This window comes from Salmo salar, chromosome 06 (assembly GCF_965601325.2).
Source record: "Salmo salar chromosome 06, fSalSal1, whole genome shotgun sequence".
Lineage (NCBI taxonomy): Eukaryota > Metazoa > Chordata > Actinopteri > Salmoniformes > Salmonidae > Salmo > Salmo salar.
The window spans coordinates 38,373,691-38,392,862 of record NC_138296.1 but is presented as its reverse complement, the minus strand read 5'-3'; the positions used below and the strand labels follow the sequence as shown (position 1 = coordinate 38,392,862).

General features: G+C 43.9%; 1 protein-coding gene across 4 annotated transcripts; it reads left to right on the top strand.

Annotated features, from left to right (window-relative positions):
• Window positions 1-733: 733 nt before the first annotated feature.
• LOC106607132 (sterol regulatory element-binding protein 2) lies at window positions 734-19,143 on the top strand. 4 transcript variants are annotated; one of them, XM_045720425.2, is made up of 19 exons: window positions 734-1,078; window positions 8,444-8,974; window positions 9,160-9,308; window positions 9,491-9,634; window positions 9,872-10,147; window positions 10,432-10,543; window positions 10,636-10,787; window positions 12,517-12,721; window positions 12,893-13,068; window positions 13,256-13,505; window positions 13,633-13,802; window positions 13,931-14,102; window positions 14,219-14,336; window positions 14,435-14,538; window positions 14,794-14,926; window positions 15,467-15,641; window positions 16,162-16,338; window positions 16,433-16,547; window positions 16,716-19,143. In XM_045720425.2, the coding sequence occupies exons 1-19, from the start codon at window positions 979-981 to the stop codon at window positions 16,934-16,936; spliced, it is 3,480 nt and encodes a 1,159-aa protein (XP_045576381.1). In that variant the 5' UTR covers window positions 734-978; the 3' UTR covers window positions 16,937-19,143. The 4 variants fall into 4 exon arrangements, with proteins under 4 accessions (XP_045576381.1, XP_014059230.1, XP_014059228.1 ...); XM_014203755.3 differs by having other exon boundaries at window positions 9,160-9,314; XM_014203753.3 differs by having other exon boundaries at window positions 9,160-9,314; window positions 9,491-9,640.
• Window positions 19,144-19,172: the final 29 nt, after the last annotated feature.

Here is a 19,172-nt window from a genome sequence, read left to right as displayed (position 1 = left end):
ACAGTGAAATACTTACAAGCCCTTTACCAACAAAGCAGTTAAGAAAAATACCTAAAAAAAAAGAAATAAAAGTAACAAATAATTAAAGAACAGCAGTAAAATAACAATAGCGAGGCTATATACAGAGGGTATCGGTACAGAGTAAATGTGCGGAGTACCAGCTACTATTTCATTTATCTTGATATCACACTCCAGTCGTAGACATACCATCAGTCATGCAACAAGTAACTTTTTTTTTATGAAATAAGGCAGTATTTCTTGACTTTGTTGAAAATCTATATAAAATGTTACTTATGTTTACAAAATGTAACTAATGTATTAATACCTGAGGTCAATTTCATACTAACAACTGGATTTTTTTTCACACAAACATGAGAATATTAATTTGTAATTAGTTAACTTTAAATTATTATTGTGTAATTCATGTCCTGATGGTAGGCGTAACATCTGGGGATAGCCATTACATGAATAATGTTGTTCAGATGGGACGGGCTCATATATAAAGTCAAATCTGATTAAATATTTATTAGGGTGAATCTCTTTGAATGGGCTCTTTTTTAAAGGAAGTTATTGGGCGGAGTCAATGCAAATTTCAAGAAATCTTCTGATCGTTGACGTACTGTCAGGCCACGATAAAGATGACATTTCTATTGGACAATGGTGCCTGGTCTCACGACAACAACAGCCAGGATTAAGCCAATCAGGAGTCGTCCTGGTTCACAAACGCTGTTTGTAAATGACGTAGGGAATGGAAAACAAGATGGCGACGTCTAAATTGTAAATGTGTTTATCTAAAAAGAAATCGGCCTCTCCGAGGCATTGGTGAGGTGTTACCTGTCCTCTGATAGTTTAATAAACTTAGAGCTAAAATAAAGTAACCTTATGCGTTGTTAACGCTTCAAAGATCTCTGGACATCTTGGTTCTTTCCTTCAGCAACCTCCGGTTAAAGCCGGTGAGGCGAAGTTCTGAATTTCATTATGGACAGTAACGTTAGTGGGGAGTATATCTCGACCATGGAAAATATGGATCCGACTTTGTCAGAACTAGGAGACGAATTTACACTGGGAGACATCGATGGTGAGTTACTATTTATGTCATAATTGATAAGAGAATATGGAACTATGGTATGTGTTTGTCCACGAAAGTTTGTTGTGTCCTATTTCCGCTTTCTGACAGTATTGTGTGCCGCGGTAAGGCCGGGAGTCTGGCGATTTGTATCATGTGTCAAGCAAGCCCGCTTGTACATATAGGTACTGTAATTTACACTAGCTAATTATGATGCACCTCACATTAAAATAGTATATAAATAATTATATAATTTCTGTCTGTGTCAAACATTGGCAGTAGGGCAGTGTCGTCAACCATGAAACTATTGTGGATGCCATAGGATTGGAACTTGTTCACCCTTTATTTATCGGGGCGTTGCATAGGATACTTAGATACACTTAGCACGCCACAATTTTACATTTCTAAACAATAGTTTGCTTAAATGATTCTGTGTCACTGATTTAATATTGCTATCGCATTTTACATCTGTGAAGATTCAAGCATATTTTAAAGGGGTGGTTGGCCTACAGCACAGTGGTCATGCAACAGTTTAGTGTGTGCGTGTGAATAAACAACTCCTCAAATGTAACTGAGTGTGACTCAACTGTGAGCTGTGTCATTCAATTATCTGTAGGCAAAAAGTTACTTATACTTTCCCAATGGCTTATTAGCCTAGTTTTACTTGCTTCCTATTTATCGACGTTCTTCATTACATTTTGTTCTGAGATGTTTTTTTGTCATGCTTGTCTACCTCTTTCCTGGCTGTCATACCATTGAGGGTTTGTTCATCAATAATGGAGAAAAAAAGTGACTCACAATGTCTATTCATAACTGGCCCATCATTAATACCCCTTCTGTTTTTTGACGGGGAAGACATGTCCGCTTCACCCTGCTCATTCATAGGCTCAGCACATTGACTCAATATGGAGATAACATCACTGTTCCCATCTTATCAAAACAGCAGTTTTACCCTTGGCACACTGTGAAAGGATGGAGCTTTGTGATACTGGTATCATCCCGGCCCTACTATCTAGACTTTTCTCCCCACTATTCCCAATGCAGTAGCTGCTCTGGTTACATAACCTATTTTCTCTGCTCTGAGCAGCCCTAGGAAACTGTCCCTGTTTGACAGTTTTAGTCCTTTGTGTCACAATTGTCTAGGGGCTTGGGGCTCTGTTTTGTTTTGTGCCTCTGAAAGCCAACCCCCTGTGGAGCCCGTGCGCATGTACATGTGAGTCTGTCTTTGGTGTGGTCGATGAAGCAGACAATTCCAATGAATGATTAATATTAGACGAGACACATTCTTTTTTTCCAATACTTTTTAGAATGTGAGATGGACCCTATAAGCCATTTCTTCATCAATCGACCCATAGCCTCTACAGTAATGTTATTTATTTATTCAACTTTTATTTTTTCAGGGGAGCCCAATTTGAGACCAGGGTCTCATTCCCAATGGTGCCCTGAAAACAAACTACTCACATGATAATTCAATGCTAGCATGCTAGTAGATACCCATAGACTTATAGTCATTAATACCTCTACCACAGTTGCATGCAACCTGGTATCAGAGCATTTCATATTATTCTGTACGTAAATCCGAGTGATCACCATTTAGTATTATAGAATAATGCCATAAGGAAGAAATAGGCTATTTCAGTTTAAGGTCTAATCTTTATTACACACTAATAAATATAATTATTATTTATGAGGTTATGTTAAATTTTGTTATATTACATTAGAATCCCAATGGAATAGTAGTTGTTCAATATTGTCCATATTGTAGGACGTATAGTATCCTACGTCTTGATTGCACTAGTATGCCTTTACCGGTTTGGTATGATATATTACTTTCGAATACTGGTATAAGGGTTGTACAGTATCATACATTTTCAACAACAGATTGGTCGTACAGTGTCCAATGTTTTGAATGCACCCGTAAAATGCTTTGACCGACTCAATATTGCTTAACCCGTTCCTCTGTGACCGAATTTAATATAACAATGCAGATGAGATTTACAACAATCCAAATAACTTTGTTCAGGGTTTACATTTTACCCGCTAATGGGGTAGATTGTGGGCCAATATGTAATGCATGTTATTTTTTTATTCTGTTTTATTTGCATGTAATGTTTTTATGGAGGAGTGAAGATTAGACCTTAAACTGGGGGGGAGGGGAGGGGGACTACCTCTACCTTCCTTCATACTGGACACAAAGACATGCAAATGGTATCCATGAGTACATCTGACTCTGGGGAAGTAGGTAAAGGTCATCATTGCCAAAATCCCGAATTATCCCTTTAACAGAAGTGAGATGTTGGAAGCTTGTGCAGAATAGCTTTGTAAACTAAAAGGAGAAATTAAGTGAATTACAGGAATTGAGGTCCAGCTGACCATCTGATAAAGGATGCAGTGATATTAAACCTGTCACCTGTGATAAAGCATAGCAGGCTATGGTACACTGCATCTGAGGGTTTTAGAGTAGTGGCTGCAGCGTTCTGATAAATGGTGTCACCATGATCATAAATGGGAGGACGATGCATTTATTGGCCTAGGTGTCTAGCCTTTATCGCAAGTGTGAGTTCAAGGTTGCAGCCCCTCATTGATAAGTGTGAATATTCTTTAACCCCGATTCTCCTAGCATCGTTATCTATAGATGGGACACTTTTTCCTCCTGTTACAGTGGAATCTATAAGACCATGCCAAAGTCCTTTGAAGCCCATGCTTTCTGTATAAGGTGACATGTCTTTGACGTTGTCATTAGAGAAGGGATTTTGGCAGTATTGCTAGCAGCAGCAGTTTTAAACTGGACAAAATGATTTTGGCAAATGTAAAGCTGTCATTTGAGTAATGAGAAACTCTTCCCATTGATCACAGGCCTGTTATGCACCCCAGACAATGGTAAACCACATGAGAATATTTAGCCAACCTCTGGATTTGAGAGATGGCATTCCGGCATGGTTGAGACGTGGTCTTACGATAAATGGACAAGTGTTAAACACACCCTGCAGTAGCGGGCGTTAGAAACAGTTTCAACATGTAGGCTACTCTCATTTCTTGCAATACCGGTTTGAAACTACTCGTTTTTTTTAGCATATGCAACTCCACAGATCTTATCAGTACAAAGCCGTCCACAATCCACCAGTAGCTGAAGAAATGTTCTTACCAGGATGCTCTTTTACCTCGTTCTCATGGTCTCTCAGGGCATCTGTACCAGATTACCATGTCATTTTTCAGGGCTAGTCGTTGGAAGGCTTTCCTATAAGCACTAGCTGGCTGGCGCTCTCTTCCTTGACTCTGTGCCGGAACAGTAGCAGCGTATCAAACCAAGGCCACCACTCCATAAACCTCTTAATTCCTTCAGTGACCTTGCCCTGGCAGTAAATAGCATTGTCACTGTTGTAAATCTCTACTGGAGGTCACTGTGGATTCTCCTCTTTCCTGTGATCTCTTCACTCAAGGCCAGTTTCTAATGCAGGTCAATAATCTACAGTGCCTTCAGAAAGTATTCACACCCTTGACTTTTTCCACATTTTGTTGTGTTACAGCCTGAATTTTAAATGGATTAAATTGAGATTTTGTGTCACTGGCCTGCACACAATACCTCATAATGTCAAAGTGGAATTATGTAGTTTCTTTTAAAAGCTGAAATGTCGTAAGTCAATAATTATTCAACCCTTTTATGGTAAGCCTAAATAAGTTCAGGAGTAAAACATTTACTTAACAAATCACATGTTTAATGGACTGTATGCAATAAGTGTTTAACATGATTTTTGAATGACTACTTCATCTCTGTACACCACACATACAATTATCTGTAAGGTCCCTCAGTTGAGCAAACACAAATTCAACCAAAGACCAGGGAGGTTTTCCAATGCATTGCGAAGGACAGCTATTGGTATACATTTTAAAAAGACATTGACTATCCCTTTTGAGAATGGTGAAATTCTAATTACACTTTAATTGCATGAGGCCAATGGTGACTTTAACAGTTAGTTACAGAGTGATAGAACACTGAGCATGGATCAACAACAGTAGTTACTTCACAATACCAACCTAAATGACAGTGTGAAAAGTAGGAAGCCTGTACATCAGAGTACCACTACATATTTTCAAGCATGGTGGTGGCTGCATCATGTTATGGGTATGCTTGTCATCGGCAACGACTAAACAGAATAGAGCTAAGCACATGCAAAATCCTAGAGGAAAAACTGGTTCAGTCTGCTATACGACATTAAAACGAATCATTTTGGGCAATGATAGGAACTCCAGGTCCAATTCATTAAGGCAGGCCTTTGAAGCCGTTAGAAAAGTCCCTAGTTGTGGATCTTCCCTTGTGACAGGTTGTACGGGCCAGTACATCACTGGGGCCAAGCTTCCTGACATCTAGGACATACACTGCGTGCACAATTATTAGGCAAATTGTATTCCTTTGGATTAATTTTATTGTTGAACAAACACAATGCTCTCAGTCAATCCAAAATGTTATTGAACCTCAAACCTGAATGTTAAACAACGGAAAAGTGAGTTTTGTTTTTTTCAGGGAAATATAAGTGTGCACAATTATTAGGCAACTAAATTACAAAAATAATTTCTCTCAACTCACTTGTTTATTCTCCATTTTTAGAGTAAGTGTAACAGATAAGTAACACAATGACAATTAACATTTTTGGCCTTTCAAAAATATTCAATGACCAATATAGCCACCCTTATTTTCAATAACTGCCATGAGCCTTCCATCCATGGAGTCTGTCAGTTTCTTGATCTGTTCATGATCAATTTTTGCTGAAGCAGCAACCACAGCCTCCCAAATGCTGTTCAAAAAGGTGTATTGTCTTCCCTCATTGTAAATCTCACGTTTGAGAAGGGCCCACAAGTTCAATAGGATTTAAGTCAGGGTCATTATTCAGGCATCTTTGAGGCCCTTGCTGGCTAGCCAAGCAGTGGAGTACTTGGATGCATGTGATGGAGCATTGTCCTGCATAAAGATCATGGCCTTCTAGAATGCTGAGGACTTCTTCCTGTACCACTGTTTGACGAAAGATTCTTCCAGAAACTGGCAGTAGGTTTGGGAGTTGAGTTTCAGTCCATCTTCAACCCGAAAAGGTCCAACTACCTCATCCTCGATGATAGCAGCCCATACTAGTACCCCTCCTTCACCTTGCTGGCACCTGACTCAAAGTGGTGCCCTGTGTCCATTACTGATCCAGCCACGGGCCCATCCATTTGGTCCATCAAGAGTCACTTTCATTTCATCTGTCCATAAAACCTTTGAAAAATCTGTCTTCAGGTATTTCTTTGCCCAATCTTGACGCTTCAACTTGTGAATCTTATTCAGTGGTGGTCTTGTTTCACTCTTCTTGACCTTGGCCATGTCTCTGAGCACTTGACACCTTGTACTTCTGAACACTCCAGGTAGGTTGCAGTTCTGGAATACGGTGGCACTGGAGGATAATGGGTTCTTGGTAGTTTGATGTTTAATTCTTCAAGTCTTTTGCAGTTAATTTGCGCCTTTTCTTCCCAATGCGTTTGAGCCCCAGTTGACTATTCGCAACAAAACGTTTCAATGTCCGGTGGTCACACCTCAATAGTTTAGCCATTTAAATAGTGTCGCAGCCGTCTGAAAGGCATTTTACATTTTTGGCTTTTCAGTGTCAGTTAAATTTATTTTTTGGCCCATTTTACCTGAGGTAATGAGGCTGCCTAATAATATGCACATCTTGATATAAGGTGTTATTCACTTTTGCCACACCCTCCCTCATTACACAAATGCAAATCCCCTGAAAATGATTACATCCAATAAGCATTCAAGTTTATATGGTTGAGTTGGAAAATGTGAATAGAAACAGTAAGATCAGAATACTTACTTGCATAATTGTGCACGCAGTGTATATACTAGGCAGTGTCAGAGGAAGGCCCCAAAAAATGGTCAGACTCCAGTCACCCAAGTCAGACTGTTCTCTCTGCTACCGCACTACTGGAGCGCCAAGTCTAGGACCAAAAGGCTCCTTAACTTCTACCCCCAAGCCATAAGGCTGCTGAAAAACTAATCAAATGGCCACCTGGGCTATTTACATTGACCCCTCCCCCCTATTTACACTGCTGCTACTCAGTCACTTTACAAATTACCTCTACCCCTTGTTACACACACCCTGCTACAACTCAACTCTCCGTGGTGTGAAAGAGGTATGGACTGTAGGTGTGAGTAAGGATGACAGAAAGGCAGAGAATAGCATTTACAGGGAATTTATTCCTTTGCACAGTAAGTTTAGGGAAAAGGGTCTGGACGGAACCAAATCAAAGAAAGTAAATATCAAAGCCCCCTCTCCTACCTTACCTGCCTACCCACTACTTCCGGTAACTAACTAGCACCACCTGGTGCACTAACCAAAATACAGGGGATGGTCCGCCCAGGTCTTTCCTAGTGTGCATAGACAATAAACTACTACGGGTAATGTATGCCCGCGGGCCTCTTGCCTAAGCACTCCCTAGGTGCCTTCCCCCCTGGGAACAAATGAAACAGAATAACAAATCTACAAACTACTTCACAACAAAATCTTAGAAAACATTAACCCAGGACATTAAAGAAAACTCTCTGAGCACCAAACACAGAACATAACAATAAGCTTTCTCAGCAACAACTAACTCAGTACATACCCAATTCTCTTTCTGAGAAACAACCAATATATATATATATATATATATATATATATATAACCCTCTGCCATCAACCTCTTCTTTCAGCAAATATCCCCTTTCTGCAATCATCTCCCTTCTGAGCAACAGAACACTGGCTTATATAGCTTTAGGTGGGGTTGGTAATTGGAGACAGCTGCGTCCTGACGAGGGGGCGGGGTCAGCTCTCCAATCAGCAATGGGGCTGACCAATCAGCTGCTTGGAGAACTTCAGGAAGCCATTACCTGAAACACACTCACAACTACACAAACTACAACACAGAAACTGGGGAACGTAACACCCCTGCACATTGACTCGGAACCACCTGTATATAGTTTCGTTATTGTTATGTACATTTCTTGTTACTTTTTGATTGTTTTACTTTAGTTTATTTAGTAAATATCTTATTAACTCTCTATTTCTTGAACTACATTGTTGGTTAAGAGCTTGTAAGTAAGCATTTCATGGTAAGGTTCTATTTGGCGCATGTGACAAATAATATTTGATTTGACTCCAACAATGAAGCCCTACCTCATTAGAGGGCCATATTAACCAATGGATTATGTCTAATAAGCCAATTTTATGCTAACTATGTAAAGTCAAATTTGTTGTCTATTCAATCAATTGCCATTGCACATGATTTTATGGCTAAGAATAAAGTGCATTTTAGCTCACCCACAACCAGAGACTCATGAACCCCTTGAATTATTCTCTCTCCTCAGAGATGCTCCAGTTCGTCAGCAACCAGGTGGGGGACTTCCCCGACCTCTTTGAGGACCAGATGTCCTCTGCAGGCTCCCTACAGAACGGTGCTGGGGCCACCCCACGCCCACCCCCTCAAGCCCCACAGACACCCCAGACCACTACCACAGTTTACCAGAACAGCAACGTTACCCTCACCCCCACCCAAACACTGGCCCCCCAGTCCCTGCCCCTCACCCCACCACAGACCCCAGTCCAGACGTTCTCTTCAGGGCAGCATCAGATCCGCGCCCCTCCCCTGCTCCAGCCCCGGCCCCAGATGCAGGCCATCCAGCCCCAGCCCCAGCAGCAACCCACCATCCAGGTCCACAGCCAGAGCATCCCCATGCAGACGCATAGCTTCCCTGTGCACACCCTGGTCCAGACCCACAACCAGGCTCTGCCCATCCAGTCCCAGGCCCAGACGGTGATGATCACATCCAACGGCGGCCAATCCCGCTTCATCCAGAACCCTGTCATCTGCCACCAGAGTCCCACTACAAGCTTCCAAGGTTAGAGCAACTTTTTAAAACATTTGACTGAAAAGATTAGGTCACTGGGAAACGCTGGTTATTCATTAGAAATGCACTTGAAGATGTTTATCATGTGAAGATATTCAGAGCCCTACTTGTTTTTCTATATGAATGGTGCTCTTTGACAATGTATCCTTACTACATATCTCTCTTTTTCCCCACAGTCCTCCAACCGCAGATGCAGAGCATAATGACGTCACCACAGGTTCAACCCATGACCATCCAGCACCAGAGACTACTGCAGACGGGCCAGACCATCCAGACTCTCTCCACCGCGCCTACAGTCCACACCATGCAACAGCAGGTTCAACAGGTACCCGTGAGTATCAAGCTTCATACTTTACAATGTTTGAGTCCCTAATCAAAACTAGCTGCGTCCAATCTTTATAAAGTCTCTCTAAATACGTGCAGATCCTAGCATGTTGTAACCATAGACCTTGTGTTGTGTATGGCATCACTGGATGTAACTGATCCAGTGTCCCTGGTCTCTCTCAGCTTCTGGTCCACCAGCCTCAGATTCTGAAGACAGAGAATCTGGTTCTGACGACCCTGAAGCCTGACGGGACACAGGTTCTGTCCACCATGCAGAACCCTGGGATCACCACCTTGACCCATCCTATCCAGACACAGACTCTACAGGTACCGGTAGGTCTCTATACTATCTGTCTGCTTCGCTCTCTCCCTTTCTATTCTCTCTGTTCAGGGTCTAATGGGGACGGTCACAAAGACCCAGATTAAACCTGAACTTGGACTGAAAATTACTTTAAATAGAGATGAGAAGAGAATTCCATTGAATATGCTTCTCTGCTCTGTCCTCCATAGTATCTTAGCTGTTTCCTATGTCACCACTGACTTTTACCTTAACTCTTCCCTCAGACTCTGATGGGCAGTAACATCCTGACCACTGTGCCTGTCATGATGGGGGGCGGAGACAAGCTGCCCATCAAACAGCTGTCGTCAGGCACCTCCCACTGTGTAGGTGGGAACAGGCAGGTGATGGACCACGGGATGGGGATGGTGATGGGTCCAGGGGGGGTGATGAAGGAGGGGGAGAGGAGAACCACCCACAACATCATCGAGAAGAGGTACCGCTCCTCCATCAATGACAAGATCCTGGAGCTGAGAGACCTGGTCATGGGCGGCGACGCCAAGGTCAGGAAAACCAAGTGATACAATAATCCAATATTGACTATCTTTGACCTTACAGGAACAGTGGGTTTAGTTTTATTTTGTGGTCCAAGTCCGATAGAAACTTAGAGAGGAGCATGCTAGAACAATTTGAATGTTTCACAGGTGTCAAACTTAATTAGGCTATATGCTAAACAACAGACTTTTGGTATTTCCTAGAGTGCATGGAAGTCAGAGGAATGGAGTTGTACCTATAGGGCACTCTTACCAAATGAACACTGACACATTGCTAATGTGTTTGTACGCAGATGCACAAGTCAGGAGTGCTGAGGAAAGCCATCGACTACATCAAATACCTGCAGCAGGTCAACCACAAACTACGGCAGGAGAACCTGGCCCTCAAGATGAACAGCAAGAACAGTAAGTCCCCCATTTACTAGTTAATCCATCACAACTTCAGTTCATGAACGGGCCGTAACGCTTTGGGCTCTCTCCCACTTCCTCTCTGTCAGAGTCAGTGGTGCTGTCTGACGATGTGGAGATGAAACCAGAGATGCTGATGATGTCACCTCCAGCCTCAGAGTCTGGTTCAGGATCTCCTCGTGAGTTCTCTCCATACTGCATCGACTCAGAGCCTGGCAGTCCCTTACTGGACCATGAGCAGGTACTGTGAGGATGATGATAGCCAAGGAACTGTGATGTTTTTGTTGTTGTGGAAATTGTTTGAATTGAATGTTGCGAAGGTTGAACACTTACAGTGGGGGGAAAAAGTGTTTCATCCCCTGCTGATTTTGTACGTTTGCCCACTGACAAATAAATGATCAGTCTATAATTTTAATAGTAGGTTTATTTGAACAGTGAGAGACAGAATAACAACAAAAAAATCCAGAAAACCGCATGTCAAAAATTTTATAAAATGATTAGCATTTTAATGAGGGAAATAAGTATTTGACCATTCTGCAAAACATGACTTAGTACTTGGTGGCAAAACCCTTGTTGGCAATCACAGAAGTCAGACGTTTCTTGTAGTTGGCCACCAGGTTTGCACACATCTCAGGAGGGATTTTGTCCCACTCCTCTTTGCAGATCTTCTTCAAGTCATTAAGGTTTCGAGGCTGACGTTTGGCAACTCGAACCTTCAGCTCCCTCCACAGATTTTCTATGGGATTAAGGTCTGGAGACTGGCTAGGCCACTCCAGGACCTTAATGTGCTTCTTCTTGAGCCACTCCTTTGTTGCCTTGGGCATGTGTTTTGGGTCATTGTCATGCTGGAATACCCATCCACGACCCATTTTCAATGCCCTGGCTGAGGGAAGGAGGTTCTCACCCAAGATTTGACGGTACATGGCCCCATCCATCGTCCCTTTGATGCGGTGAAGTTGTCCTGTCCCCTTAGCAGAAAAACACCCCCAAAGCATAATGTTTCCACCTCCATGTTTGACGGTGGAGATGGTGTTCTTGGAGTCATAGGCAGCATTCCTCCTCCTCCAAACACGGCGAGTTGAGTTGATGCCAAAGAGCTCCATTTTGGTCTCATCTGACCACAACACTTTCACCAGTTGTCCTCTGAGTCATTCAGATGTTCATTGGCAAACTTCAGACGGGCATGTATATGTATTCTTGAGCAGGGGGACCTTGCGGGCGCTGCAGGATTTCAGTCCTTCACAGCGTAGTGTGTTACCAATTGTTTTCTTGGTGACTATGGTCCCAGCTGCCTTGAAATCATTGACAAGATCCTCCCGTGTAGTTCTGGGCTGATTCCTCACCGTTCTCATGATCATTGCAACTCCACGAGGTGAAATCTTGCATGGAGCCCCAGGCTGAGGGATATTGACAGTTCTTTTGTGTTTCTTCCATTTGCGAATAATCGCACCAAATGTTGTCACCTTCTCACCAAGCTGCTTGGCGATGGTCTTGTAGCCCATTCCAGCCTTGTGTAGGTCTACAATCTTGTCCCTGACATCCTTGGAGAACTCTTTGGTCTTGGCCATGGTGGAGAGTTTGTAATCTGATTGATTGATTGTTTCTGTGGACAGGTGATTTTTTACAGGTAACAAGCTGCGGTTAGGAGCACTCTCTTTAAGAGTGTGCTCCTAATCTCAGCTCGTTACCTGTATAAAAGACACATGGGAGCCAGAAATCTTTCTTATTGAGAAGGGATCAAATACTTATTTCCCTCATTAAAATGCAAATCAATTTATAACATTTTTGACATGTGTTTTTCTGGATATTTTTGTTGTTATTCTGTCTCTCACTTCAAATAAACCTACCATTAAAATTATAAACTGATCCTTTCTTTGTCAGTGGGAAAATGTACAAAATCAGCAGGGGATCAAATACTTTTTTCCCCCACTGTACATAGTAGAACTATTCTCTCTCTCTCCTTCTCTCAGGTGAAGAGTGAGCCTGGCTCACCCTCTTCCGTGGGAGTGATGGATCGCTCTCGTCTCCTCCTCTGCGCCCTCACCTTCTTCTGCCTCTCCCTCAACCCCCTGCCCTCTCTCCTGGGATCTGAGGCCCAGGGCAGCTCTGGCTTGACCTCTGCACACGGAGCCTCCAGGACGCTGTTCTCATTACCCAGCCAGACCCAGAACTTTGGTCAGACCCTTAGACTGACCATACAAGTCCTATTGCATACATACATTCAAGATAGGCTATTATAATCAAAGTCATTATTTTTCTTAACAGTAAGAGTTCCCGGTTGGGAGTTGTTTTGAGGATGTATTGGAGTATATGTATCTTATACTGACTCCTCCCTCTTTCCCACAGCGACCTGGCTTTGGTGCCTGTTGCCATGGTTGACGGTGTGGATGTTGAGCGGTGTTGGGGCAGTGTGGGGCTGTGTTAAGGTCCTGTACCTCTGGGAGCCTGTCACCCCCCTCCACTCGCCCAAATCCGTCTCCTTCTGGAGACAGCGTAAACAAGCAGACCTACATCTCAACAGAGTGAGTTCACATCCCTTTATGTCTGAAGGATTTTCCCCTACCTTATTTTTTTTCTCTGTACTTGTGTTTGAGTATCTCCTTTAACTGGTGCCCTAATTGGGTAAAACCATCTCCTGTGTCTATAGGTACATGAATGCCAAGTTCCATAAGTATTCTTATATATTTTCCCACCTCTCCACTCCTACAGGGTGACTATACAGCAGCCATGGCCAGTTTGAAAACCTGCCTGTCAGTCTTGACCAGAGCTCTGCCCACCACCAGTTGGGACCTCCTCTTCTCACTCTCCTGGAACCTGATTCGCTACTGTCTGCATCACCCCACCCCTCTGGGCTGGCTTGTTCGCCAGGTTGGTGGGAAGCACAAGGGGGAGGAGTCCAAGACCAGCTCCCGGGACGCAGCTCTGGTCTACCATAGGCTGAGCCAGCTGCAGCTCACAGGTGACTACAGTGAATAGTCTAGAACATTGAGCCTAGGTCAGTATCATCAGTAATGATCATTGTAAACACAATAACATAACACAGTAGTACCCCATCCTCTGTCTGGAACTTCTCTCTCTCTGTGTAGGGAAGCTTCCCCAGCGCAGTGGCCTGTGGGCTCTGTCTCTGTCTATGAGTGCCGTCAACCTCAGTGAGAGCGCCCAAAGCAAGATGGCCCCCGCCCAGCAGGCCCAGATCTATGTCACCGCGGCAACAGCTCTGCGCACTGTACTGGGCCACCACCTCTCCTGCCTGCCTGTGAGTGTCTCAGGGCATCCCTCCATCCTCCATTACTAACCCTCCACATCCCTCCATTACTGCTATGGTAATGATATCTCTGATACTATCCACTCACTGTCATCTTTCCCCACATGTCTGTGTCCCAGGGTTACCTGTTGAGCTGTGCTGAGGGTGTGGCCAGCCAATCAGACTCCAAGCCCATCCCTGACTGTCTGCACTGGCTCTTCACCCCATTGGGCAGGCAGTTCTTCCTCAGCTGTGATTGGTCTGTGAAGTCTGAGAGCAGAGAAGGCGTGTACACTTCCCAGAGAGACCCAGGTATGAACAATAAAGTCGACGGAAGAGCTAATAGTGTATACAGAAATGCCCTCATGCAACAATTAGGCCTTTTAATTATCTTTCTTTCCCCTCCTTCTTTCTCTCTCTTCCTTTAGCTGACCCCATCGCCCAGCTGCATCGTTGTTTCTGTGAGAAGCTGCTGGAGAGAGCTGTGCACTCCCTCATCCAGCCCCACACTGACACGGAGGCAGGCAAGCCCAAGAACGACTCGGGGTAAGGCCAGGGTCCTCACAGTGCCCAGTCACTCTCCAGTTTAACTATGCAAGTTGTTTACTTTACTTTGTTTTCTTCTCTCTCTCTCTTTCTCTCAGGGAGTTCTCCAGTGCCTTGGAGTTTCTCCAGCTATTGAACAGCTGCACAGAGGAGTCCTCCTCTCCTCCCTTCCCAGCCCCACCTAATCACACCACCATGCCAGGTACTGGAATGCACACGTTAGTGTCAACCTAACCATGCTCTGTGTGGGACAAATTTCTCTCATCTTTGTTTCCTACGAGATGATCTGAATGTGAATAGATTTATTTTCTTCTCATATGTAACTTGAACACTAAAGATAAACTCTTTACGATTAACCTAATTGACTTATTCAATATAACATGTGAACAATTTTTGCTAGACCTCTTGATGCCACAGTTGAAGTCTAATGTTGTCATGTAATCTCTTCTCTGCTTAGTGGCAGACCCAGTGAGTCGCTGGTGGGCATTGGTCCTAAAGGCTGCTGCCCATTGGCTGCAAGGAGATGATGTCGCTGTGAGGTCACTGCTGGCAGAGGCAGAGCGCATGCCCAGAGCTCTCCATACCCTCGAGTCAGTATACTTTGTTTATGTTGTGTGTGTTTTATTAGTCATATGTGAGCAGGATACACCTGGTACACACCGTCCAAAGAAATGCTTACTTGCAGGTTCCTTCTGGGCAATACAATAAGAAATAATAAAAGATAAGAACAGGAACACAAAGTAAATGGCTCAGTAGAATACAATAAACATTTTAGTGTAAGTATAATACAGGAAGGTATAATTTAGAGTCCAATATTTACACGTGTTTTGGGGAAGGGGGGATTCTGGGGCATTATTTAGTCATCTTAATAAGAGTCTGGTAACATCAGTTGTGTGCTAAGGTGTGGAGTATAAGAGCAGGTGGTCTCTGAGCCTGTTGGTATCAGACCTCATGCTCCGATACCGTCTGCCTGACAGTAAGGGAGTGAACAGCTCGTGGCTGGAGTATGTGGGGCCCTTGATGATGATGCGGGTCTTCTTCATGCACCGTTTTCAGTAGATGTCTTGGCAGTGTGGGAGCATGGTCCCAGTGATGTGTATGTAAATGACATTATGTTGTTTACCCTGCAGTCACCCGTTGCCCAAGGCTGTGCTGCTGCTGTGTAAGTCAGTGCAGATGAGCCTGTCTCCTCTGAAGGGAGAGGGGGCGGTGGCCTGTCTGTCTCACTGTGACAGGGCCAGCAGCTACCTGCGCACCAGCATCTCTGTTCCCCTGTCCGCCCAGTCTGGAAACTGGCTCAACAAGGTACTCTCCCAAAATGCGGGTGTTTAGGATGCAAGTGAATATGCACTCTCTGTGATTTCTAGTTGAACCAACTCTAACGTTTGTGTATATACATGTAAAGGTTGTAATGGAGTTTGGTTGATTCAGTGTTCTTTGGTCATATTACACACACACACACCATGAACAAACATACACTGCACACAGTGACAGTTGCATGGGTGCTCGTTTGACTCACAAAAGCACAGGTACAAGCTGACTCTAGCTAGGTATAGTAGAAGTGTGGGTGGTAGGGGTTGGCTGTGGTGCATTGTAGTTGCATTGCACTGGGCTGCAGGATCATGCAATGTGTCTGCAGTGCAGTACAGAGGCCTCCCGAATCTGCAGGCACCTGCAACACACCATATCCAGGTCAAGACACTGCTTACGGTGCATGTACTGTCCCATATGCCTCTTAGTTTCCATAACTCATTGTGTAGTCATTTATTACGTAGTTCAACAGTTTATTTTATGTCTGCCTTACTGTTGTCTTTCCTATACCAAGGGGGTGGAGCTCCTGGTCTGTGACCTCTTGCTGACCCTCAGGACCAGCCTATGGCAAAGAGGAAGCAGCAGCAATGGGGAGCCAGGCCCCGCCCCCAGCTCCCAATTGGCTGGTTTCCAGCAGGACCTGAGTTCGTTGCGAAGGCTGGGCCAATGCTACAGACAGGCACAACACAAGGTAACTAGGGCTTCAGACCTGCTGGCTGGTTCATGGATTATTCATGGCTATCTGTGGTGTAATGATGTATGTTCCCTCTGTTGTCCTCTCCCAGGTGTTCCTGCATGAGACCACAGTGAGGCTGATGGCTGGAGCCAGTCCCACCCGCACACACCAGCTACTGGAGCACAGCCTCCGACGCAGGACCAACAACCCTGGGTACACCACGGGTAAGGACGCCCACACTTCAATTATTATCATGAATGATACCATTTGAGGTTGATATCAAATGTGTTTTTGATGTCAAATTAACACAAATGTAGTGCTTTCCACTCAAATGTACTGACCTTCTTTCTGTACTTTTTCCTCCTCCCCTCTTCTCCTCCTCCGCCCTGCAGCAGAGGGTGACTGTGTTCTGGGTGAGCGAGAAACGGCTCATGCCATCCTGCTGGCGTGCCGCCACCTACCCTTACCCCTGCTGACCCCACCAGGGCACCGCGCCCGCCTGCTGGCCGAGGCCAAGCGCACCCTTGAGCGTGTGGGCGACCGCCGCTCCCTACAGGACTGCCAGCAGATCCTGCTCCGCCTCAGCGGGGGCACCACCATCGCAGCCTCCTGATGATTCCCCCTCAGACAGATCTCAGATCAGTTAGACCCACACACATTAACGCTGACTACTCAGAGTACTGATCAGTGGTCAGTGATGAGTTATTCTTCACCACATATTAGAAATTAGCCCACTCATACAGATCCCAGAACAGTCACCTAGCCCTACAGACATAGCACTGATAAATTACTAGTCAGCCATTTCCACACAGCATCTAATAGTCAACTACGCAAACAGTCGTATCTCATGGACATATCCCTGTACAGGAGAGACACCAAAAGGGACCTTCAATCTTCACACTGCCAGCCTGAACATTGACTACTGTTAACATTCTGGCAGTGTCATATTTACTGTCACACACACCCCCATACCCTCACAGAAGGAGATTGTATATAATGCAGCCCATACACTGGACCACTGCACATGGTTTCTCACATGCTCACTGGTATAATGCTAACACTGTAATGTTGCTAACACTGCTTAGCGTAGAGAGAATCTGCTTATAGGCCCCAAAGGGAAAAAGGACCAAAATGGCTGCCATTGGGTCTCATCCACATACAATTCAGTCTCTCTCTTTGCTTGGCTAATCAGCCAACAGCTATTTTGAATTGTGCCCCGCGATGAATGGACCTTCATCCAGAAGAGGTTGTGCTCGTCGTGTCTAAAGCTCTATAACAGAGCTGTAATGTCACAGGTAGATGACTGTCTGCACAGTCACTGGCATTCCACATGTTCTAGATGCTAAAATGTCATGTACGTTCAAGCTTCACAATGATACATTTTAAATGTATGTATTTTTGACAGCCCAATACAATAGTTCAACGCAAGGAGACCGACTGTGGCTTCAGTGCATTCTAGCTTTGATAGTCACCCTCTAGCCTCTACTGTACAATGCAAAATAACTTGCTTCTCACAGTACAGTGCAGAGTAGTATCTATTTATATCTACCTCATTGACTATACAATGCCAGTGTACTCAAGCGCAATATACTGTAGTACCACACCAGTTGGCATGGTGACAGTAGCCGTACAGTACACAGAGCATCTTTATTTAGACTCAGCAGTGCAATATTAATGGGCCAGCACTGTAAAAGTGCCATTCATTTTTCAGTAAAAAAAAAGGTTAATGGATTGGAGAGTCACCCTAAATGGAAAATCAAAGCCCAATTCTTTATACAGGTTTAATATACATACAGACATACATACACAGTCAGTCGCATACACAGTATCACAATCGTGATTGTATATATATTGTACATTCTCTAGCCATGTAGAGACAGCAGTCTTGAATAGAATGAAGCAGGATGTTCTTACGTATGCGAGAGGGGAAACGAATGGGTAGAAAGAAGGTATCATCAACTCTGTAGGAAGGTTAAATGGTTTGTGTATTGGCCACCAGCCAGGGGCCGGAGTGAGTTGACTATGTTATTGACCAAACAGTTCGGTCACTGTCGCTAGTAAGGTTGACTCTGACCAATCTGATTGGGAAGCTCTCGAGCATAATGTCCTTGATGTAGTTAAAATAATTAAGTTTTCAGTGTCAGAGCTATCATTGTGGAATCTGTCCAATTGCTTTTAATTGTATTGTGTGTTGGCTAGACTTTGTCACTTTCGTCATTCTCATCGTTGTGTTCTGATTTTCTTATTTAATGGCTGTAATATTATACATGCTCAGTTTTTTTTAGAGCAATCTTGTTTCCTTATTGTTTTATATTGTCAAGGCAACCTAGGGATATAAACTGCTGGAGTGTGAAGGAGTGACTTTTTAAAAATTAGGATAATGGAGTTATTCTAATATTTTATGCAGGAAGTACTGTTGTCCATCAAGTCATTAGTATGGCAGTTTTATAGGGCATCATTATTTGGCACAGTGTAGTGTTTTTGACATGAACTCCAATGCACAGAAATTTGTTCATACACTTTACCATAATATGAGAAAGACCTACTGTATGTCTTCCAGTTCAAGCCAGCCGTATACACCACAAGATGTCAATTTACCCAACCATGTCCCTTGTATCTGTGCCGTTATTTCAGATTGAATTCATCAGACTGGTTAGTGTGGTCTAGTAAGTGCTGCACAACGAACCATCTGCAGTGAATGGACTTACTACGATTTATAATGTTACAAAATGTCTCATCTAATGTTTTCCCCTCTGTATGTATTGTTTTCTGGATTTCTATGTATGATTTTGTTTTAATAAAAGATGACCATGGACAGCATGTGTGTTTGTTCGTGTCTTATTTTTTAA